Source organism: Rhamphochromis longiceps, linkage group LG9, assembly GCF_057381845.1.
Source record: "Rhamphochromis longiceps isolate RC_006_pf linkage group LG9, R_longiceps_female_GT1.1, whole genome shotgun sequence".
NCBI classification, from domain to species: Eukaryota; Metazoa; Chordata; class Actinopteri; order Cichliformes; family Cichlidae; genus Rhamphochromis; species Rhamphochromis longiceps.
In genome coordinates, this window is record NC_140565.1 from 36,560,506 (window position 1) to 36,584,483 (window position 23,978).

Consider the following 23,978-nt stretch of genomic DNA (forward strand, 5'->3'; position numbering starts at 1 on the left):
CGGGGACGGGGAGGCAGTGTGACATCAACGCCCGGCTCCTCTGGACTGTCGTCACGGCTCGCCGCGCTCCTCTCGAGCCGACCACCGTAGAAGAAGAAGGGGTGGGATGCACAGTGCAGGCGTATGATTGGACAAGTCTTCTGAGGGTGGGCGGGGCCTGTGGGTGATTGATGTATGCTAGAGCCAATCAGGGATCTCTGGTGGTCTCTTTATTTAATCCTCAAACTTTAATGGTGACAAACTGTCACGTGTTTCATCGACAATCGCATCATTACCGTGGCAACATGAGCGACAGCAGCGCTGCACCTGCTGCAGGCACCACAGATCCCGAGCGATCCGATTGGCTCACTGATTCCCAACAGGTAAAAAAAAAACAATACTCGTTTATTCTGTAAACAAAACCCGCCCTCTGTTATGTCATGAAGGGGCGGGCCCATCGCTCTGTCGTGGTGCCTTTGAATCCTGACCACGGTCTCTGATTGGTGGAGAGTTTTATCGATGACTGGTTGTGCCACAGGTGAGTGGAAGAGCTCACCTGTGTACCTGAGGTGATTGTACGAGTGCGTCTGTTTTATTATTTTGTGTAAATCTGAACAAAGATGAGTTTTATTGTTAATGTAATCATAGTTTCTGTGGTGAGCGGGGCGGGCTGCAGGTGGCGCTAACGCGCAGTGTGCACCACCAGACACGTGAACCTTGTATATAAATACTCTATCCCCAGGGACTCTGGGAAATGTAGTTACAGAGCAGGTTGTCCCAGCTGTGATGTGTTCGCTGACGTCGTGTGTCAGAGAGCTTCTGTCAGAGCGTCGGCGTGCTGCTGTTCAGACGATGAATAAAGCGTCCTGATGTTTTGCTGTGCTCGAGTCTTCTTTTCTTCTCTGCTGCTTCCTGCTGTGCTTCGCCCTCGTCATTAGATTCAGGCTCAGGTGGGTACAGGTGTGCCTGGTCTCAGTCCCTGTGGATTGAGACCAGGCACACCTGTACCCCACTCCAACCTTCTTCATCATGCAAATGAAGTGCAGGCTTCATCAGGGCGCGCCCTGAAAACTCAGCGGCGTCCACAGTGGGCCTGATCCCAGGATCCTCTCTATCCAGCCAGGTGTCAAAGACTGTGTGACGCCTTATTAAGTGTAGTAGCAACGCACTCTGGAAGCTAACGGCTCAAACCTAAAGCGGAGGAATCCACTGCCATCTGTTTCTAAGAGCGACGCCGTCACGACACACACATGATCTAAAACACAGTCTAGACGTCACAGCCGAGGAGAAAGGCCCGAGCGCTGAACTCGAGGAGGAATCAAGCTAAATGTCAACACAGCGCACCTGAAAGTAACCATGGCAACAGCCACAATGACATCGATGTCCACTGTTGCTGAGGTCATGATGTTAGTGTTTCTATGCTGCGGCACGAAGACGAACAGCTGGCTTCATGAAATCGGTGATGCAGATGTCCGTCGTGCAGCTCATCAGTGATGTGCTGAAGAGTCGTTCTTCCATCACACGTGTCGGCTGACGTGGGCTTTTTAAACAAACCTGTCCTAATAATAATCACTGCAGCTCGTTTACTTGCTAATGCTAATCTGTCCCCCACAAACTCACCGCAGGTTCATCCACAAACAGCCCCACCAGCTCCACCCTCTGGAGGTGGATCTGCCCCCCTCCGTGCAGATTACAGCGACTTCATCATCAACAGACGAGATGACAGTAAAGATTTTAAAACTGTAAAATGAAGTCTTATGACATCAGGTCCCATCTATGGGACAGTCGGTGAGGACATTAGCACCCAAACTGTGACGCCAACAAACCATCAACTTAAAATACACAATAATACCTGTAAATATCCTATACCGAACTGGAGATTGTTATTCATGCTTTTATCTCATCACGACTGGACTATTGCAATTCCCTGTTTACTTGTCTAAACAAAGGTTCCTTGGAGCGTCTGCAGATCGTTCAGAATGCTGCAGCAAGACTTTTGACGAAAGTTTCTAAATATTCACATATAACACCGTTGCTTATGCAGTTACATTGGCTTCCTGTCGAATTTAGAGTCCATTTTAAGATTTTGGTTTTAACTTTTAAGGCTCTTCAACAACAAGCACCACCATATATTATTGAACTTTTGCAGCCCTATGCCCCTAGTAGGTCTCTGAGGTCGAGTAGTCAGGGCCTACTTGTCACTCAGTATACGAGACTGAAAACTAGGGGTGATTGAGCTTTTGCTACTGTGGCCGCCAGACTGTGGAATTCTCTTCCTCAGAACTTACGATCTGCTGATTCATTGATTACTTTTAAAAAACAGCTAAAAACACATCTTTTTAAAACTGCTTTTTGCTAACTTTGTATCTTGTCTTTTTAATCTGTTATATCTTGTAAAGCACTTTGTGATCTCTATCTAGAAATGTGCTATATAAATAAAATTTTACTTACTTACTTACTTAAAAAGGAGGTAAACAGGAAGTGTTACACACCTGTGTGTGTCGCAGGCTCTAGGCAGGATACGTCCCTCATCACATGGGTAAAAAACCTTTGTATCAGAGCCTCACTGATGATTCAGCTCATTTTTCCTGCACAGATGATCCATCAGTGTTCGTCTTACATTATAGAGCCATCATACAGTATTTATTCCTTTGTATTATCAGCATGTTTGTCATTATGTCCAGAGCAGGCAGCCAAACAAATGCATAAGTCCGTCTGAATAAGTCTATGGAAGGAAGGAGGGGGCGTGTCTCAGAGTTACCTCCCAGCCAGGCTCAAACACCAAGTGGTCGGCCAGGGCCTGCACCTGGCTTTAGCACTGTGAGGTGCTGACATGCACAAACATGGAGGCATGAAGAGCAGCCACAGATGAGAAAAGAGTGGAAAAATGTAACCAAACATGAGCTCATGGCCTTCTTTGGATTGACTGTTCTCGCAGGAAGTGAGAAGGACTGGGATGTCCCAGTCAGTGTGTTTGTACAAGGCCACTATGTCAATTCAAAGATTTGAAGATATTCCCTGTTTCTTTGATGCCAAGAGGACCAGAGCCTACCGACTGAAAACAGACCACATGGCAGCTTTCTGCTGCGTGTGGGAGCTGTGTGATTGTGTTACAGAGGCTGAACAACATGTGCCTGTCAGAGGGAGGACCCAGCTCCTGCAGTGGCTGCAGAGCACGTTTAAGAATATGTCATCTTCACCCAAATGAGACAAATGTCTTATGATTATGTGGAAGAGTGGTGACGCAAAAACTGCAATTTCTCAAAATGAGTTAAAAAATAAATAAAAATGCAAATGGCCTCATGTCACAAATGTGTTTTATGAGGAATACCTGGAATATGAAAATATTACAACTGTTGGTTTCAAAGAGTTTGAAGAATAAAAACCGAGTTCACTGCAAAAACACATTAATTTTATTTGGGGCCAAATAAAATGATTTGGAGCAAAGAAAATTTCTCTGTGTCTGAATTAAACTGTGCTAATCAGGACGGATGACAATCACTCTCATTTGATGCCAAACTGCATTATTTTAAACTCGTAGGTCATTTCCAGGATATTTCAAATCAGACTTCAGTGGTGGCAAAAACAGATGTTTAACATCAGGCAGTGAGGTCACAGCGCTCACACTCCCACACAGCTGTGAGGAGCTCTTACAGACCACGGTGACTGTGCAGAGGGACGTTTGTAGAATCAGCAGACACGTTTAACCGGAGGCACACACAAGTCCACTCTGCTTACTGGCTTTTAACTGACATTAGAATCCTCGTGGAGGACGGCTGTGTGAGGGTTGTTGTTAGTTTGTGTGTAGGCCTTCCTGCTGCTCGCACTGCAGCATGACTGCAGCTGATGCTGTTCATGCTTTCTTCAGAGACACACCCACTCCACCTGCACACTCACAGCAAAGCAGATGTGTTACCACGTAATGAAGTGATGCCTCTGCAGGTGCTTGCAGTCGACACATGCAAAGGAACGCTGTCCTCTGATGAGACCGATGATGAGATGTCATTAGCGTAGGAAAATCCACACAGTGTAGGTCTGTGTGGGTCTGAGTAGGTCTGTTTGGGTCTGAGTGGGTCTGTGTGGACTGAGTGGGTTTGTGTGGGTCTGTGTGGGAGTGTGTGGGTCTGAGTGGGTCTGTTTGGGTCTGAGTGGGTCTGTGCGGACTGAGTGGGTCTGTGTGGACTGAGTGGGTTTGTGTGGGTCTGTGTGGGAGTGTGTGGGTCTGAGTGGGTCTGTTTGGGTCTGAGTGGGTCTGTGCGGACTGAGTGGGTCTGTGTGGACTGAGTGGGTTTGTGTGGGTCTGTGTGGGAGTGTGTGGGTCTGAGTAGGTCTGTGTGGGTCTGAGTAGGTCTGTTTGGGTCTGAGTGGGTCTGTGTGGACTGAGTGGGTTTGTGTGGGTCTGTGTGGGAGTGTGTGGGTCTGTGCGGACTGAGTGGGTCTGTGTGATCCTGGTGATCCTAAATCCTGGAGCTTGTTCCTGGGAACGTCTTCAAAGTAAATATTAAATGTTGTGTTTTTGTTGAATGTTTATAAAACGTAATTTGTATCCATTTTTGTTTTTTCTTTAAAGTTGTAAGAATATGCTGACCTAGTTTTGTTACGTAACTTTGTAATTCCTTTTATTGGAAAAGGTTTTGGAAAGTGATTGGTTCATTGGCTCATGGACCCGCCCATTAATCAGGGGATTAAGAGCACCTGGAGGGGTGTGGTGAGGATGGTTTTTTGTTTGCCAAATGTCTGATGGGAGGACGGGAGGGTTAGAAAATGATTTTTTTGACCACTTTTGAAGTTGTTAAAGCAAATTAAGGTAACTTTCGTTTAATTTTAAGTTTTAAGAAGTTATTTGGTTGATTTTTGTTTATAATTTTGCACGAAATAAACGGCATATGATTTTTAAACAATGGAGTCAGAAGTGCGCTCTAAAACAAACCTCCTGTTGCCACCCACGGCCTTTTCTGGGACTTTGTTGGTGTTTGGAACATAAAAGGCCGTGACATTAACCAATCAGCTGCAGTCTGATCTGTAGTTTCCTGTTAGCATGTAAAGCTTAGACTGAACAGTATAATCTACGTTACAGACGCTGACTTTGTTCTGATGAGCTGCCAACCACAGTCAAAGAGACGTGTGGGCACTGAGACGAGGATCTTACATGTTTGCAAGATTTCTTGCAGGAGCTCAAAGTATCAGGTACTATATAGTATCAGCTGTATATACCTGTAGTACTGTGTATATACAGTATTTTACATGCAGAGCACCTCGAAGCGTCCTTAGATATTAATTTAAAACATTCTCGTACAGACTGGTTTTTATTTTGATCATAAACAGCTTCAAACATCACAGATGGAAACAGGCTGGTGTCCTGCACGTGCTCCAGGGATGACTGGACAATCCATGTTCACATCCTTCCTGATGAAAACGGACCTTTCAAAATAAAAGTTTGACCACAACTGTAAGGAGATCTCTGGTTCTGTGAGAGCACCTGAACACTTACAGAGTTTAGAACAGGGGTGGGCAACTCCAGGCCTCGAGGGCCGGTGTCCCTGCAGGTTTTAGATGTCCTTGAACCAACACAGCTGATTTAAATGGCTAAATTAGCTCCTCCCCATGTCCTGAAGTTCTCCAGAGGCCTGGCAACGAACGAATCATGTGATTCAAGTGTGTTGACCCGAGATGAGATCTAAAACCTGCAGAACACCGACCCTTGGGCCTGAAATTGCCCACCCCTGGTTCAGAACCATGATGGGTGCAGCAGTTAGCCATGTTGGCGTCCTTACGCGAGGTTCTCTCTGATGTGGAAACTAAAGGAGTAAAGATGTTGGTAAACATTAGCTGATGTTTGTTGCTGCTTGATGAAAATAACAAGAACTGTTCAGCAGGATCATCATTCCACTGTATCCTGAAGTATAAGATCATACAGGATTGACTGCATGTTTTCGTTCCACCGTAATCCTGTAAGGTGAACACTGTGGATCCAGACTAAAGCTTAGATCCACTCCAGCTCCCCCATCAGTCCTGCCTGAAGGTTACAACATCTCTGTTTTACAGTTGATTCAAAGGAAATCTGTAAGTGTTGCTGGATTCAGTGACTTCAGTTCCAGGAGCCCAAAGAATGGCAGCTGATTACCAAGTAAAGTACTGGTCACATCAACACTGCATTGTTACCGTACTCTGTGTAGTTGTTAATAGTTCCACATGTTTTGGTTAAACGCTGTGTAGCATCGAACACTGAGAGAAGCTAAGCTTTGTCTAACTGTAATCTGAATGTTTTAGCAAAGTAATGCAGTATTTACTGCAGTATTTTGGTCCATGTTAGGTGTCACTGTTGGTTTGACGCCTGTTACCCAGGTCACGTGACTCAGATTGTTCCAGAGGCTCCATCGTTCTCTGCAGCCCCTCCAGCTTCCTCATCCTGTGGGCTGTGCTGTGTGCAGCAGAGCTCTCTCCCAGTCAGTGCCACAAACACAGACTATTCATCTAGAACAGGTGGAGAGATGTGTAAGCGTTCTTTACGTTAAATACAACCTTCGTTTTCATTTTATTCTAACAGTAATTTAGATCAGTGCTAACTGAAAACCAAGAGTGTATAAAACCACCAGGAGCATCTCCAGATGTGCTAAAATACTTTGGGGATTATAGGGAACCTGAGTTGTCCTCGTCCAGCTGCTCGTCCCACACAGCAGAGCTGTTCAGCAGTGACGCCTCCTCCTGTCCTGGTGGGATCGTTAGTCCGTCCTCCAACATGCGGTCCAGACCTGCTCGGAGTCCAGCAGACGCCAAAGATATGAATGACATCAGGCTGTCCTCCCCCAGTGAGTGAAGGACATCCTGGTACGTGTTACTGTAATCCAGACATTGCACCAAAGTCCTCCTACTCTGTAAATACATCTGAATTTATTTTGGATTTCAGGTGTGTTTCCGATCAGTATCAGATCTAACCACGCAGTCAGGTAATAATGTGCAAACGACTGACCTCTGAAGGTGGCAGAGAGGAAACTCGCTCTCCCTGTTCCTCAAACATGATCTGCGCTGCGTGACAACGACACAGCTGTACAGAACACTGACGAGTTCATTTCATTCATTCTTATTCATTCTGTATCACAGCCAATCAGATGAACCAGATTTTAAAAAAAAATAACACAAAACAAACAAACGGTCAGGACAAAAATTTCTTTCAGGTACATAAACTATGAAGTAGTCAACAAAAAACCAAGTGCAATATGCACGACACAGACTCAGAGATGGAGCGAGCTTAACGGGCTCTTTCTCCTGTCAATCACAACAACTCTGTTATTATTTCATTAGCTGTCGTTTATTTGCCAAAGTCAGTTGTTGTTAACAGGGCTGCTGATCATTGCTTGTTAGAGTTGCATGCACAGCTTTGAGAACAGTGTTTAATAAGTGTTCATATTTATTTGGGACTTAGCTCTACCTCCTGGCTGTAGCTCAGGCGGTAGAGCAGGTCATCTGCTGATCAGACGGTTGGTGGTTCGATTCCTGGCTCCAACAGTCTGCATGCCTATAATGTAGAATGAGTCCATTTAGAAACAACTTAAAGTCTAATGCATTAAGGCTGTGATGGATTTACTGACAGTTTGAAGAGGATCACAGATGAACCTCAGCAGCTTCCATATCACAGCTTATGGACACTCAGCACAAAGCTGTTATTTTTCGTGTCTATTGTGCAGAACAAGAGTTTTCAGCACTTTCTGACAGTAGCTGACAGCAAACACAGAGAACCTGTTAAAAACTCAGCCGAGTGAGACGTCGTGTTTCAGTCGCTGTGGACACTGGTCATGAGGGGTTTCCTCGGCATCACTGTGCATCACACACAGGTGACTGAATCTGTGAGAAATCTGGAGCTACATGTGACCGATACAGACAAACGATTCGTGACAATGCTGCCAGCGTGTGGAGAGCTTCCCCACTGAGCAGGTGAGGAACATGATGATGATGATGATGGTGATCAGAGCTCTGGCACGTCTTCACCTCGGATGATCTGACGCAGTAGCGGCTGCTATGGCAAACACAGAGATGGCTGTCAGAGACCATCTCCTTCTCTTTGAAAGTTATCTAAGCTGCACACAAGCACAACATTCAAAGACGTGTTTGAAGCTGCTGCTGTGATCACAGGTGGACTTCAGCCCCGAGACAAGTGGAGGCAGTTCTCCAGTGTGAACATCTGATCAGCAGGAGCTATTGTTCACAGCACCGAGCGGATGCTGCTGAGGGAGATGCCGGACGTCTGGAAGCCTTTCAGCGAAGCAACAGATTTGAGAAAATAGTTTTGATCCGTGATGTCCCTCAGTCACCACATGGAGAAGCTGAAGCCGCCGTCTGTTTCCTGAATGGCCTGGTCAGGAGTCTCCAAGCATCTTTGAACACAAGATTCTTGGAATCTTTATCCGTGTCCGAATGGATCACTGCCCCCTCAGATCCAGTGACCTCACAGCAGCTGCTTTGGATCCTGGATCCTGTCGGGACATAAAGACAGGTGACACAAACCTTAAAGGTAAAGACTGAATTTAGTGGGAGTTTTTCGTCTAAAATTGTAATAAAGGCTCTTTGCTGTTGTTAATTTGTTTGGTCAGATCATCTACAAAGTCAGAGTAACCTGTGACTCCTGGTGATGATGGAGGACTCTGCTGCTTCCTGTAAGAGGCAGAGGAAGGATGTCGATCCTGCTGATGCACCGAGCGCCTCTGGGTCTTCCTGCACTACTCCATGTGGCCACCGCAGTTTGGCAGCTCTGCATGGAGAGCTGCAGTGGAGCTGCAGTGGAGCGAGTTCAGCTATGGTGGCATCATTTTACAAATAACTGACAGACTGCAATGCAGAACAGTTAGTGCACATTCCTGTTCATTGTTCACTTTGTGTGTGTGTGTGTGTGTGTGTGTGTGTGTGTGTGTGTGTGTGTGTGTGTGTGTGTGTGTGTGTGTGTTACTCACACAAACACACAGAGAGCAGACGACACAGAGGACACGCTAATCACGCTGCAGTAAATTTACTGCGATGGCTGTTTGCTCTGTACAGTCTCCCGTCTGAACAGGAAGTTCTGGTTTTTCATTGAATGTTCATTCTGTGACTCTTCTTGCAGCTGAGCTGAGCTGTACATTACTGAGGTGCAATTTCAGGATCACTTTGTGTATATTCTGCAAGTTCCTCAGGTGTTGAGATAAACGCAGATTTCAAAAAGAACACATGGTCTGTTATTTACATTTAACATATAACTGCAACATTGTTTAAAAAAAAGACTTGAACGGACTTGAAATTCAAAGATTCGGACTCGACTCTGACTTGAGGATAAAGACTTGAGACTTGGTCCCACCTCTGGAGCAACACATGGAAGATTAAATTAAATGATAAAACAGTTACAAACTGTGTTGCTGAATAATTGATGTTCATAAAAAATGAGCTCATTCCAAAGCTACCAAACACTGAGGATGAAACGGGTAAACCTTCACCTTCTCGGAGCAGCCCTCCACTCCACCAACGTCACAACACTGCAGCTGTTTGAGGCCTGAAACTGAACGTGTGTTTTTAGAGGACCTGTTATGATGGAAAATATCGAATGATTGCTCGAGACTTTTTACAATTAACCATGTTACTGATTTTGTTAAACATCCTGTAATCGTGCTCTAACAAGTTTAAAAATCATATACACTTTAAGGACACATTAGATAAAGTTGAGTTGAGCAGTTTTATAGTATAACGTGCATCTGTCTGCCCAGCATGTGTTAGAGCTCTGTAACTGAGTATTTCACCGTATTAGCTTGTGATTGGTGTCTATGTGGACCAGGGAGAGACGGCCTCGCTCCGAGTAGCTTCTTCTCACAGCACAGCCTGGTTCTACAATCTGTGAGAAGATCCCTGCAGCATCATGTAGATGCATGGAGGCCATCATTGTCCCCCTCTGAACACAGACACCAAATATCGCTGAACCATTGGATGGGTTTGATTTCTGATAGCTGACATGATGTGCTGTATGTTCCTCTCACAGACAAGTCAGAGCCATGCAACAGTCTGAGGATGTGCTGAGAGAGTGGAACGTTCACAGGTGTGTGATGGTGTTCAAAACAGCGCGCACCATCAACCACGCACTTTCAGCGTTTATCTGAAGAGTGACACTTTATTAGGAACACAGCACTCGAGTCCTGTGGAAGTGCCGGTTTGCAGATGTGCTGTTGTCAGGTTGGTATCACTGAGGCTGCAGGGACCTGTGTAAGCTGTGCCCCCCCACTCGATCCTCAGAGGGTTTGTAACGTGCTCCCCACCAGCTGCTCTGTGCAGGATGAGCGGAGCCAGCAGGGAGGCGTGTCTGTGCTCCTCTCCTGCTGTGGAGGAGCTGCTCGGGGTTTGTTTCTGCTTCATCGCTGTGTGGTCATGTGACCAGCTGAGCAGGGCCCTATTTCAGGAAGCCGGTTTAGAAAACTCAGAGTGAAAAACGATACTCAGGGTTGAGTAACCCCGAACTGTCCAACTCGGAATATTCGGTTTCAGAAAGGCTGATAACAAGTAGTTCAGTCAACGCGGAGTTGCTTTAACCCCAAGTGAAGCGCGCGCACGAGGATACATAAAGCCCTGATTAGTGGAGCACAGATTAAGCGAGTCACCATGGAGACGGAGGGAAAGAAGGCGCGGTCAATGTATTTCACAGCGCTTGAGGCCGAAATTCTGATGGCAGCATATGCCGATAACATGCAAATTCCGCGGGAAAAAAGTAACACAGCCTCAGCTGCAAAAGAAAGGGAGCATGCATGGCAAAACATAGCCGACAGAGTCAATGCGTGAGTGTTAATTTAAACATTGATCTAGGGATTTCCACCCATTTAACACGTTATTTTATCATATGTTATTTTATTTGTTATTTTATACATTTTATTTTGTGATGTGATGTGAGCGCAGGTGCAACCCAACAGGCCCCAAACGTTCCTGGCAGCAAGTAAAAATGAAATATAAAAATATAGTCCAAACAGGTGGTGTAATTGTATTATGAGCCATAGTGCTTGGTCTGTGTGTCCCATGTAAATCAAATGCAGTTAGAGGCTACATTAATTTCCCCTCTGTAAGCACTTATTGAAATTATCTGAGCACATTACAAGTACATATTTGCTTACTCTGTATGCTCAAATGTGGCCCGTTATAGCCAACAGAAAAAGAAGCGGAGGCCCGAAAAACAGGTGGGGGTCCTCCACCACCACCACTCACAGAGCCTGGCCACTTGGCTTCCACATTTGTGATAATGTTGGCAGCATCACATATGATCCACAGTGCAGAGAACACAAATTAGCATCCATTACTATAATGAAATAATTTGTTAGTTTGACATGCTACAGGGAACTATGTACCTGCACATTAATGCTGTGGAAAGACTTCCTGTTCACATAGTCTCCTTCATGTACTGAAGGAGCAATGATTGGAATGTGAGTGCCATCTATACAGCCAATCACGCCTGGGAACCGTGAGAATAAATGTGCAATTTAAGTAGTAGTTCAAATATCACCACATCATGAATTAAGTTTTGTTCATCCTGATACCTGCAATTTTGTGGCATCCCTCTTTGATAAATCTTGTGGGTCTATGACCGGGGAACACCACAAACGAGTACAGGAGACGTTTCAGTGCAACTGTAACATTCCTGACTGCCCGACAGACGGTAGCCTTGGAAACGTGCTCAGCGTCACCAATATTATACAGAAAGCTCCCGTTTGCAAAAAACCGAAGTGCAATACAAATAATATGCACAGAACTGAGAGAATGTCCGCGATGTGTCACATGAGCAATATTAGGCCTGAGGATGTTATTCAAATGAATTATAGATTGTGCTGAGAAACGGTAACGTTCACACAGGAAATCATCAGGAAATGATAAAATGTCCAAACGCGCTCTGATCACTCTCTCCCGGCGGAGAGCTCTGCGGAGAATTTGGGCTTCAACATCTACTGGCTCTTCAAGGAAGGAGCACGCCATGTCTGACACTTCCTACAGTCAGGTTTCTGACAAAGAGGCGGAGAAGGTCAGGGTTAGTTGAAGTAAACCTGCTAGGGGGCAATTAGATAAGCATGATGCTATGCCGTCCGACAGGTCTGCTGTGATTTCCACAGAAAGACCTCCCCCAGTTTCAGGTTACACTCACTTCTTTGGAAGCTGAAATCAAAGTTCAGAGACAAACTCAGTGTGAACACATCACAGCTCCTCACATTGAGAGAGCAGCAGCCCTGAAGCCCGTCTGACAGGCACCAGCGAGTGGAAGCGCTCCTTTCTCTGTCATCGTTTCGAGCTGAAAGGTGAGTGTGTCTGCCGTTTCTACCTGAAGCTCCTCGTCAGGCTCTGGCTTGGCCTTTGAGGGCGAGCGCCACAGAAGGTTTCCTTCCTGCGAGCCTGACGTCTGCTCTCTAGTATTTAGTATTTATTTATTTATTGTCATTGTCAAGAACAATGAAATTGTGTTTGGGGCTTCCATACAACCCAAAAAAAAGAAGAAAATAATAAATACCCCTTAAAACCCAAGTGTACATATTTAACCCAGTGTGACTCCAATGCAATAAGACAATCCTTAGCAATAATGTTCGTAGAAATTCAGACAAAGACCTGAGAAACATGACAAAATACAACAATGCAACCCATTCAATATTATTGTACTGTGAGATATGATATCAGATATGATAGTTATCTATTTAAGAAAGAGGGGGGGGGGGGGGCAGGAGGGGGAAGAGAATAAAGATATGATGCACCAATGCAGACCAGTTCATTGCTATTAAGAAGTTGGATATGGTTATTGTCCGTGAGAGGGGGGCAGAGAGTTCAGGAGCCTCACAGCCTGTGGATACAGGCTGTTAATCGACATCGCTGGTGTCGATTAAAAGCAGCTGGAGGCCATCTTTGTAAACCTGCTGAGAACATCTGCGGGGTTTGCTCCTTCTTTCACACTTCATCATCAGCCAGCTGTGTGTGATCGCACCATCTTTAATCTGAGATCAGGTTCAAACCAGTTTGAGCTGCAGTGGCAGGAAACAGCTGAGGGCGGGGCATGCTGACATTCCCGACTCCTGATTGGTGTCGGGGGTGTCCACTGCTTCTGCGTTTTGTTTGTTTTGTGCAGGCCGAGTAAACGAGAACAGCCTGTGAAAGATAAGTCGTGTGCGAGTTGAGGCACCTTTAGGCTCCGCCTTGCTGGCGTCTGCTTTTTGAAGATCTCTGTGAGTTTGGGACTGACGGCCGTGGACGGGATTTAAAGTTCCTTCCATCCATCCTGTATCCCAGCTGACCCACAGCCGAACTGGGTGATGATCCTGACCAGTTTAAAGAACATTAATGCAAACTGACCACACAGAACACGTTACCATCACATACACATCATACAGACTCTGTATGAACCCATGTTGTTCGTGCAGCAACAGGAAGTAGTTTTTATTGCAGAGTTCATAGAGGTCATGCTTGAATATTTGTGTTCGTTTGGGGAGGCCTTTTGCTCCTCCCCTTTCACAAAGGATGCTCCAGTGTGTCCTCTGCTAAAGGAAGTAAAGGAAGCACTGAAGTGCCTTTAGTCCATAACATGTGGAGAATTCAGACAGCGCTGATGAGGGCAGATACTTCCAGGTCACGCCTCCTTCCTGAACTAAACCCCGCCTCTTTCTGTGCCTCTGTCATAGTCGTCCATGTGTTTGTGGTGCACTGATTTATTACTGGAGATGTTTGCTAACACTGACTGTGTTTCACGTCGGCGCTCTCACCGTGTAAAGCTGGATCTGCGTCATCGCTTTACACCCGCGTGCGCTCATTACCCATGATGCATCAGAGTCTGATCACAGTGTTTTCTGATGCTAGCAGGAAGCCGAGATGACGGAGCCGGACCTCGTCAACATCCTGGAAGACATAACAGATGAGGAATTCAAGACCTTCAAGTGGAACCTGAAGAACGAGCGGTTTAGAGACATCGAGCCCATCAAAGTGAACCGGCTGTCGACGGCGGAGCGGTGCGACGCCGTGGATCTGATGGTGCAGAAGTATGACATGGACGGAGCCGTGCAGGTGATGGAGAGCATCTTTAAGAAGATCAACAGGAACGACCTGGTGAAGAAGCTGCGAAAGGTCATGGGTCAACCTGCAGGTCAGTGAGGCTGTGGGCAGGCGTGCACTTCCTTTAACCTGTTTGAGCGTTTGACATTCAGGTGACATCATCAGGGTCAGAGCAGCGTCACGCTGTGACAGGACGTGCAAACAGGAAGTGTGTGCAGAGTGTCTCTCTCCCTTTTAAGGTGCATTCAGAGCAAACAGCTGATGGAAGGAGCCGCCCGAGTCGGAGCTGCTGGATTGGATGTTCTCAGGAACTCTGAGGCTCCCGTGGTCGGAGGTCTTCGGCTTCACGCCGAGGCTCCCGTGGTCGGAGGTCTTCGGCCTCACTCTGACCTCGGCATTAATCCGTCCTCCTCTCTCTCACAGGTCTTCCAGGTCCCGATCTGCCAAAGACCGCCGCCGACTCCTCGGCAGAGGAGAAGTTGGCGGCCGTTCGCTCTCAGTTTATCGACAGAGTGTCCGAACCCGTCCTGAGGAAGCTGCTGGATAAACTCCTGGAGCGCCGCGTCATCATCGATGATGAAATGGATTTAGGCGGAGTGAGGAGCAGGGCGGATAAAGCCCGACAGGTGATCGACGTGGTGCGCAGAAAAGGATCCCAGGGCAGCTCGGCTCTGATCGCCGCTCTCTGCGAGGTGGATCCGTGCCTTTCACGGGAGCTGCAGCTGATGTGACGCACTGCCAGATGTTCAGCACTCACAGGAGAGCAAATTAGGAATCATCTGTAACACCCAGAAGCAGCTGATACAGTTCAATGTTTAATCCTCCAATCCACTTACAGAAACACGAGCGCGAGGCTCATCTATTTGGTTTGGTTTTCACATCAAAGATTTTCACAGAGACGATTTTCTATGCGTCTTTATACAAACAAAGATGTTCAAACAGCAGAACATGTCAGAGTTTCAGCAGGTTTCAGGACTAAAGTGTCCCAGAAACAAGGCTTTGAGTCAAACCTGAACAGTCGGCTCTGTGAAAACCTTCAGGATGGATGGAAACCAAGATCTCTGACTTCCAGTCTGAGAACAAAACAATCAGGAAAATGACTTTATTTGTAGAATTTTCATCGGACACTGATGTTAACGAGAAGTTTATTAGATTTTATGGAAACATTTTAGAGCTGATTAGAATAAAAGTCCAACAGATTAATGAGGATTTTGGCTGTTTTCATGTTGTTGAAGTCAAACATGTCAGAGAGCAGAGGGTCAGAGTTTCATGTTTCTTTCTGTAACTCTGATCAACGTGAAAATAAAAGATGAGTTTCCTGTCACTGTGTCTGCTTCAGTCTGTAAAGTAACCTTGAACATATTCAGTAACTGACAATCATTAGTGTGGATCATTGTGGGTTTCCACAAATGGATTTGTTACAGGCAGGAAGCTCTAATCTGTCCATCTTCATCTGTACGGGGCGATCGTGGCTCAAGAGTTGGGAGTTCGTCTTGTAATCGGAAGGTTGCCGATTCGAGCCTCCGCTCGGACAGTCTCGGTCGTTGTGTCCTTGGGCAAGACACTTCACCTGCCGCCTACTGGTGTTGGCCAGAGGGGCCGATGATATGGCAGCCTCGCCTCTGTCAGTCTGTCCCAGGGCAGCTGTGGCTACACCTGTAGCTGCCTCCACCAGTGTGTGAATGTGAGAGTGAATGAATAGTGGAATTGTAAAGTGCTTTGAGGGGTCCCGAAAAGCACTATATAAATGCAATCCATCATTATTATTATCATTATTATCTTCTACGTCAGAGAATAAAGACAAAAGATTCAGTTCAAAATGTCCTACCAGGAGCAGACGTAGTCCTGGGGCACTTCCACAGGAGTCAAAACCACCAAACCCCCTAAATTAGAACGTTATAGTTGTGCTGATTGTTTAACACTGATGAGCTACAGAGTGGACTACAGCTCTTTGCTGATCCCTCCCATGTGACGTGAACCTTTTCAGATCATCTATGTGCTTAAAAACACTTTTCAATAATCAGTTTAATGTTTCAATTACATGAAACATGGACAACTTTCACTTTAAATATTAATCACAGTGATTAATATTTAAAGGCAACATAAGACACTGGAGTCGAGCTGTGATGTCATCAACTACACCGCGCGCTGCGTCCTCCCATCCTCCGAGCGCCGCACTCCTGACAGAGCTTTCAAGCATGAACTAACAAGCACGCAGGAACTTTGTGTACTTGTTAGTGAGAAGTGTGTGCTAGACACAGGAAACGTGTGCTACACACTTCCTGTTACGTAGCCGTTTGACTTCCTGTTTCAGGGGAGAGGAAGAACAACTGCACGTTACAGAAGAAAAAGGAAGTGGACGAGCAGGTGAGTGTTCACGGTCTTCTTCTGCTGTCAGAGTGGGGCGGGGTCTGCTTCATTCTGTGGTGGAGGGTCCACCGGGTTTATCACACACTGGACTCTGGAGCGCTCTAAAACTGGTGAACGTTAGCTCTTCCTGTGAGGTCATATCCTATTTTCAAAGACAGTCCTACACCTGTCAGTGCAGGTGAGCTGGTAGTACGAAAGTAATAACCTGAGTGAGATAAAGCAAACAAATCGCCAGCACGCCTTCAGGTAAAGACTGACCTGGATCATGCACGTTTCCAGTAATGCAGTCATGTGACTTCTTGTACATGGACAGGTGACCCAGGCAGGGGCGGAGCGTGGGGGTGGCTTACTGGGCTGCTGCCTGTGAGTGCGCTGTTGGAGAAATGGAGCCAGAGGAGAGCTGAAGTTTGACCAGGTACCAAAGCAAATCATTCGTACTGTACAAATAATGTAAATATGACGGTGCATCACGAAAGATTGATATCAAACTGATCACTTGACCCATATTATGTTACTCGCTCTTCCAGTGAATCAACAAATGGTGAAATGAAAAGCCGAACAACAACAATGCTGTTTCTTTAGAGTCTTAGCTCACATGTGTGTTTATTTCATATTTTCAGTTGTTTCCCTCCACGGCTAAATCAATCAGTAATGCACTGATATACAAGAATGGACATAAGGAGCTTCTTTCTTTCTTTTTTTTTTTCTGCCTGTCCCGTTTGGCTCTTTTGCATCAGAATTGTTGTCTAAAGGTAAAGAAAGATGCCCAACGGATTTACTTTACCAAACTGACCATCCCAGCCTTGCCGTAATGGTCCATTTGATTCACCTTTTATTGTTTATTTTATTTTCACTTACTGAATACGGGACAGACTTGACTGGAGGAAAGAAGGGGAGAAAGAAAGAGGGAAAGAGAAACAGCTGAGAAGAGGGACGGGGGAGAAGGGCAAAAAACAAAAACCAACAGAACAGGCAGAGGAAAAAAAATGCATATATCAATCACCTGGGTCACCTGCTGAGAAAGAAAAAAGAAAGCAAGCAGAAGAGAACAAGAGTAATAGAATAAACAACATCACAATGATATATGGGAATATGACAGTAAATACTAAATGTTAAACATTATTGTGCAGCACATAAGATCAACAGAACACAGTGTGCTTTGAGGTAGGAGCCAAAAAGGGTGTAGTTTGTGGGTGTGATCACCCGTGTGTGCACCTGTGAGCATGGACGCGCTTGTTTTTAAAAGGTTCCTTCATGTAATGATCTGCTAGAGGGTGTGGGGGGGCCACAGCCCCGTCCTCCAGGGCGTGAAGCAGGTATGGAGGAGATCAAAACTCCAGACATCCAGAGGCCCCCAGAACACAAGAGACCAAGGAAGACCAACAGAGGGGCAGCTGCGCCACTGTCCCGGAAAGAGCTGAGGAGAGTCCCAGATGAGGGCTCACTCAGCAGCCGCGGAGCAGAAGCCAGGGGGAGTTGCAGTGACGCGCCCGTGAGCTCCGCCGGCAGCCAGCTGCGCCTGAGTGACCGAGCCCCAGGCCGTGAGGCCGGGGGCACCCCACCTCCGAAGTGGCCCGAGCGAGCCCCAGGCTCCAGGCCCCGATAAGCAGCCGCCAAGGAGTGAGCCGGTGTGTACCTGGACGCCCATCCCCGGACACAAAGAACCACCAACGCACCGACACCTGAGGGAGTCCGCCACTGGCAGGGGAAGTGGTGGTGGGGGGAGATAGGCCTCCAAACCTTGGAGGGCCTGAGATGTCCCCAGAGAGGTGGCGCCTGACACCCAACCTGACATATAGACACAGACATACAGGCACACACAGATACAAACATCCATTCCCACCCTCATGCTCTCATATGCACTTACTCCACACTCAACCAACGTGGAGACAGACATAAAGAGACGTTGTACACACGATCACACTCCCCAAGCGTACTCTACAAACCGGGTCTAGGTGCCCTTGCCCCTGGAGGGGGGAACTGCACCCAGACCCAGGTGGTGTTTCCCTTTTCCCTGCGGTGGGGGGAGGCAGACCGCCCCGACTCCGCAGCAGCAGGAAGGCTCCACACTCCAGACCGCAGTCGGACGGCCAACTCCTCCTCCTAGCCCCCCTGCTCCAGCAGGTCGCAGAGAACGGGGGTGAGAGAAGACTCCGAACCTCCCTCCACCCGCTCATTGTAGTGTTGATGCATGTGTGTTCTAAGGTGCATTTAAAACCCAGGAGGGCTTGGAGCTACCTGCCAGAGAGCAGCAGGTAAGCGCATGGTCCCTCCTGCTAGCCCTCAATGTCTACGTGTATTTAAAATTGAGAGGTGGGCAACGACGCCAGGGGTGGGGTGTACACCCTGATGGTAATTTGGACTCCGTGTATCGTGCCCACCCCCAAGATCCTATATGTATGTGTAATGAGAGTGTGAGTAATGTGAATGTCTAAGTTGTGGGATAAAATTGAGGCAGAGGCAGCCAGAAGGGGACAGGGGGGGGGGGGGGGGGGTAGCCTCCTCTGCACCCTGGTGACATACCCCCACTCCAAGGTCCTGCATGTGTGGGTGGTTGTGGTGGAGCGGGAAGAGGGAGGCAGCTGGAGATGGGGAGGGAAGGAAGGGAGGGGCAAGTGACCCCTCCCTGGGGCCAGCTCCCCCGCTGACCCCAGTAGGCACCCCCATACTCCGCGACCCGCCAGGGAAAGGGGGCCCAGGCCCATCCAGACCGGGCCCAGTGCAGCAGCGCCGCCCGGCCCCACAGAGCCCGGGACAGTCCACCCAACCCCACCACAGAGAAAACTGCACCCACCCCACCATCCACTCATCTTCCAGACTACATAAGACAATAAACACCCAGGCTGAGATCTTCCTCCACCTCTCCTGTATCTCCCCCTCCTGCAAGGAGCTTCTTTCAAAGAAAAAACTCTGGTAGTGTTTTACATATTAAGCTTTGTATGTTGTTCAGTATATTTCTATGCAAAACAAGAGGAATTTCAATACACAGCCGTATATTCACAGTTGAAACCAGATATTTACACTTTATGGAAAACACAAGAACATTTTTTTACTGTACAACATCATTTAGAGTAAACTTGTTTTGTTTTGGATAAATAAATATTGAAACATCTTTTGAATTAGTTAAATGTCAGAATAAAGAGAGACAGAGCTTCTATTTTTATCACTTTCATCCAATGTAGGAGTACATATACACTAAGTTTATTGTTAATTAATATGAAAACTCCAGACGATTCCATTCTGAGCTGAAGAAGCTTCTGATTGGTTTGTAGAGTCCATGTGAGTAAACTGGTGGCACAGCTGTGGATGCATATAAGGCAAAACACAGAGCCTGTTTCTGTGACATGGGAAAATCAGGAGATGTCAACCAAAACACCAGGAACAGAACTGTGGAGCTCCATAAGTGTGGCTCAGTTTGAATACAATTTGGTGCCATTTGCAATTAAGAAATACAGATAGTTTCTCTCTTTACTCTCCGTCACTACTCAAGGTACAAGGTTCTTTATTTGTCACATGCATAGTTATACAAGTATAACACACAGTGAAATGTAGCCTGACACGCTCCTCAACATGTGTATATATATATATATATATATATATATATATATATATATATATATATATATATATATATATAAAAAAAAAAAACACCCAGCACGCCCCTGCGGGCGGTTTATCCTTCAAGCTCGGGTCCTCTACCAGAGGCCTGGGAGCTTGAGGGTCCTGCGCAGTATCTTAGCTGTTCCCAGGACTGCGCTCTTCTGGACAGAGATCTCCGATGTTATTCCCGGGATCTGCTGGAGCCACTCGCCTAGCTTGGGAGTCACCGCACCTAGTGCTCCGATTACCACGGGGACCACCGTTACCTTCACCCTCCACATCCTCTCCAGCTCTTCTCTGAGCCCTTGGTATTTCTCCAGCTTCTCGTGTTCCTTCTTCCTGATATTGCTGTCATTCGGAACCGCTACATCGATCACTACGGCCGTCTTCTTCTGTTTGTCTACCACCACTATGTCCGGTTGGTTAGCCACCACCATTTTGTCCGTCTGTATCTGGAAGTCCCACAGGATCTTAGCTCGGTCATTCTCCACCACCCTTGGGGGCATCTCCCATTTTGACCTCGGGACTTCCAGGTTATACTCGGCACAGATGTTCCTGTACACTATGCCGGCCACTTGGTTATGGCGTTCCATGTATGCCTTGCCTGCTAGCATCTTGCACCCTGCTGTTATGTGCTGGATTGTCTCTGGGGCATCTTTACACAGCCTGCACCTGGGGTCTTGCCTGGTGTGATAGACCCCAGCCTCTATGGATCTTGTACTCAGAGCTTGTTCTTGTGCTGCCATGATTAGTGCCTCTGTGCTGTCTTTCAGTCCAGCTTTGTCCAGCCACTGGTAGGATTTCTGGATATCAGCCACCTCCTCTATCTGCCGGTGGTACATACCGTGCAGGGGCCTGTCCTTCCATGATGGTTCCTCGTCTCCCTCCTCTTTCTTGGGTTTCTGCTGCCTGAGGTATTCACTGAGCACTCGGTCAGTTGGGGCCATCTTCCCAATGTATTCTTGGATGTTCGTTGTCTCATCCTGGACTGTGGTGCTGACACTCACCAGTCCCCGGCCCCCTTCCTTCCGCTTAGCGTACAGCCTCAGGGTGCTGGACTTGGGGTGAAACCCTCCATGCATGGTCAGGAGCTTTCTTGTCTTTATGTCAGTGGCTTCTATCTCCTCCTTTGGCCAGCCTATTACCCCAGCAGGGTACCTGATCACGGGCAGGGCGTAGGTGTTGATGGCCCGGATCTTGTTCTTACCATTCAGCTGACTCCTCAGGACTTGCCTGACCCTCTGCAGGTACTTGGTGGTTGCAGCCTTTCTAGCGGCCTCTTCATGGTTCCCATTTGCCTGCGGGATCCCCAGGTACTTGTAACTGTCCTCTATGTCTGCAATGTTGCCTTCTGGTAGTTCAATCCCCTCAGTTCTGACTACCTTCCCTCTCTTTGTTACCATCCGACTACACTTCTCCAGTCCGAACGACATTCCAATGTCATTGCTGTATAGCCTGGTAGTGTGGATCAGTGAATCGATGTCTCGTTCACTCTTGGCATACAGCTTGATGTCATCCATGTACAGGAGGTGGCTGACAACTGCTCCGTTCCGTAGTCTGTATCCGTAGCCAGTCTTGTTAATGATCTCACTGAGGGGGTTCAGGCCTATGCAGAACAGCAGTGGGGACAGAGCATCTCCTTGGTAGATCCCGCACTTGATGGTGACTTGTGCTATGGGCTTGGAGTTGGCCTCTAGTGTTGTACGCCACATCCCCATTGAGTTCCTGATGAAGGCTCTTAGGGTCCCATTGATCTTGTACAATTCTAGGCATCCCAGTATCCAGCTGTGGGGCATTGAGTCATAGGCCTTCTTGTAATCAATCCAGGCAGTGCACAGGTTGGTCAGTCTGGTCTTGCAGTCTCGGCTGATTGTTCTGTCTACCAGTAGCTGGTGTTTTGCGCCTCTGGTATTCTTGCCAATTCCTTTCTGTGTCCCGCTCATGTATTGACCCATGTGCCTGTTCATCTTAGCCGATATGATGCCTGACAGGAGCTTCCATGTAGTACTGTGGCAGGTTATTGGTCAGTAGTTGGAGGGGACCGGTCCCTTCTTGGGGTCCTTGGGGATCAGGACCGTCCGGCCTTCAGTTAGCCATTCCGGGTGTCTCTCGTTAACTAGCAGCTGGTTCATTTGTGCCAGACGCTCGTGGAGTGCAGTCAGCTTCTTCAGCCAGTAGGCGTGAACCATGTCGGGCCCTGGTGCTGTCCAACTCTTCATACTGGAGACCCTTTCTTGGATATCTGCCACTGTGATGGTTACTGGACCCTGTTCAGGGAGGTCGCTGTGGTCAGCCCTCAGATCCTCTAGCCACTGAGCATTGCCGTTATGGGTTGCATCCTTCTCCCATATGCTCTTCCAGTATTGCTCCGTCTCCAGCCTTGGTGGTGCTGTTCTCTTATTGTTCCCTTGCCACTGAGAGTACACCTTTGCTGGTTCTGTGGAGAACAGCTGGTTTATTCTCCTGCCTTCTATCTCTCTGGTGTACCTCCTCAAGCGGCTGGCCAAGGCTATGAGTCTTTGCTTGGCAGTTTCCAAGGCCTCAGGTATGGACAGCTTGCTGTATTTCTTAGGCACCTTATTTGTCGCACCTTTCTGCAACTCCGTTAGTTGGCTAACCTCCCTCCATGCTACTTTGATCTTGCCCTCTAGCCTCCTTCTCCATGGAGGGTACTGCCCCTTGTCGCTGTTCAACTTGTAGCCAAGCATCTCACTGATCACTGTTGCCGTATTGTAGATCAGCTTGTTAGTGTCGGTAATCGTGGTTGTAGGTATTATACATATGTATAATATACATATACATATATACATATACATACATATACATACAGGTATACAGTGGGGCAAAAAAGTATTTAGTCAGCCACCGATTGTGCAAGTTCCCCCACCTAAAATGATGACAGAGGTCAGTAATTTGCACCAGAGGTACACTTCAACTGTGAGAGACAGAATGTGAAAAAAAAATCCATGAATCCACATGGTAGGATTTGTAAAGAATTTATTCGTAAATCAGGGTGGATAATAAGTATTTGGTCAATAACAAAAATACAACTCAATACTTTGTAACATAACCTTTGTTGGCAATAACAGAGGTCAAACGTTTACTATAGGTCTTTACCAGGTTTGCACACATAGTAGCTGGTATTTTGGCCCATTCCTCCATGCAGATCTTCTCGAGAGCAGTGATGTTTTGGGGCTGTCGCCGAGCAACACGGACTTTCAACTCCCGCCACAGATTTCTATGGGGTTGAGGTCTGGAGACTGGCTAGGCCACTCCAGGACTTTCAAATGCTTCTTACGGAGCCACTCCTTTGTTGCCCGGGCGGTGTGTTTTGGATCATTGTCATGTTGGAAGACCCAGCCTCGTTTCATCTTCAAAGTTCTCACTGATGGAAGGAGGTTTTGGCTCAAAATCTCACGATACATGGCCCCATTCATTCTGTCCTTAACATGGATCAGTCGTCCTGTCCCCTTGGCAGAAAAACAGCCCCATAGCATGATGTTTCCACCCCCATGCTTCACAGTAGGTATGGTGTTCTTGGGATGCAACTCAGTATTCTTCTTCCTCCAAACACGACGAGTTGAGTTTATACCAAAAAGTTCTACTTTGGTTTCATCTGACCACATGACATTCTCCCAATCCTCTGCTGTATCATCCATGTGCTCTCTGGCAAACTTCAGACGGGCCTGGACATGCACTGGCTTCAGCAGCGGAACACGTCTGGCACTGCGGGATTTGATTCCCTGCCGTTGTAGTGTGTTACTGATGGTGACCTTTGTTACTTTGGTCCCAGCTCTCTGCAGGTCATTCACCAGGTCCCCCCGTGTGGTTCTGGGATCTTTGCTCACCGTTCTCATGATCATTTTGACCCCACGGGATGAGATCTTGCGTGGAGCCCCAGATCGAGGGAGATTATCAGTGGTCTTGTATGTCTTCCATTTTCTGATGATTGCTCCCACAGTTGATTTTTTCACACCAAGCTGCTTGCCTATTGTAGATTCACTCTTCCCAGT

General features: G+C 47.2%; 2 protein-coding genes across 4 annotated transcripts in view; both read left to right on the forward strand.

The window, feature by feature from the left end:
• Window positions 1–886, forward strand: part of LOC146662820 (5'-AMP-activated protein kinase subunit gamma-2-like) — a 27,061-nt gene extending 26,175 nt beyond the window's left edge. Inside the window, exon 18 of one of the 2 annotated variants that reach the window (XM_085417643.1) lies at window positions 1–885. This exon is cut by the window's left edge and continues 607 nt beyond it. In XM_085417643.1, coding sequence (XP_085273769.1) covers window positions 1–22 — 22 coding nt within the window. In that variant the 3' untranslated portion in view covers window positions 23–885. The other variant, XM_085417644.1, reaches the window with a different exon arrangement.
• Window positions 887–12,122: 11,236 nt separating this feature from the next.
• On the forward strand, window positions 12,123–15,319 carry LOC146662821 (uncharacterized). Of its 2 annotated transcripts, none has more exons than XM_085417711.1 (3): window positions 12,123–12,263; window positions 13,804–14,086; window positions 14,419–15,319. In XM_085417711.1, the coding sequence occupies exons 2-3, from the start codon at window positions 13,816–13,818 to the stop codon at window positions 14,724–14,726; spliced, it is 579 nt and encodes a 192-aa protein (XP_085273837.1). In that variant the 5' UTR covers window positions 12,123–12,263; window positions 13,804–13,815; the 3' UTR covers window positions 14,727–15,319. The 2 variants fall into 2 exon arrangements, with proteins under 2 accessions (XP_085273837.1, XP_085273838.1); XM_085417712.1 differs by having other exon boundaries at window positions 13,807–14,086.
• Window positions 15,320–23,978: the final 8,659 nt, after the last annotated feature.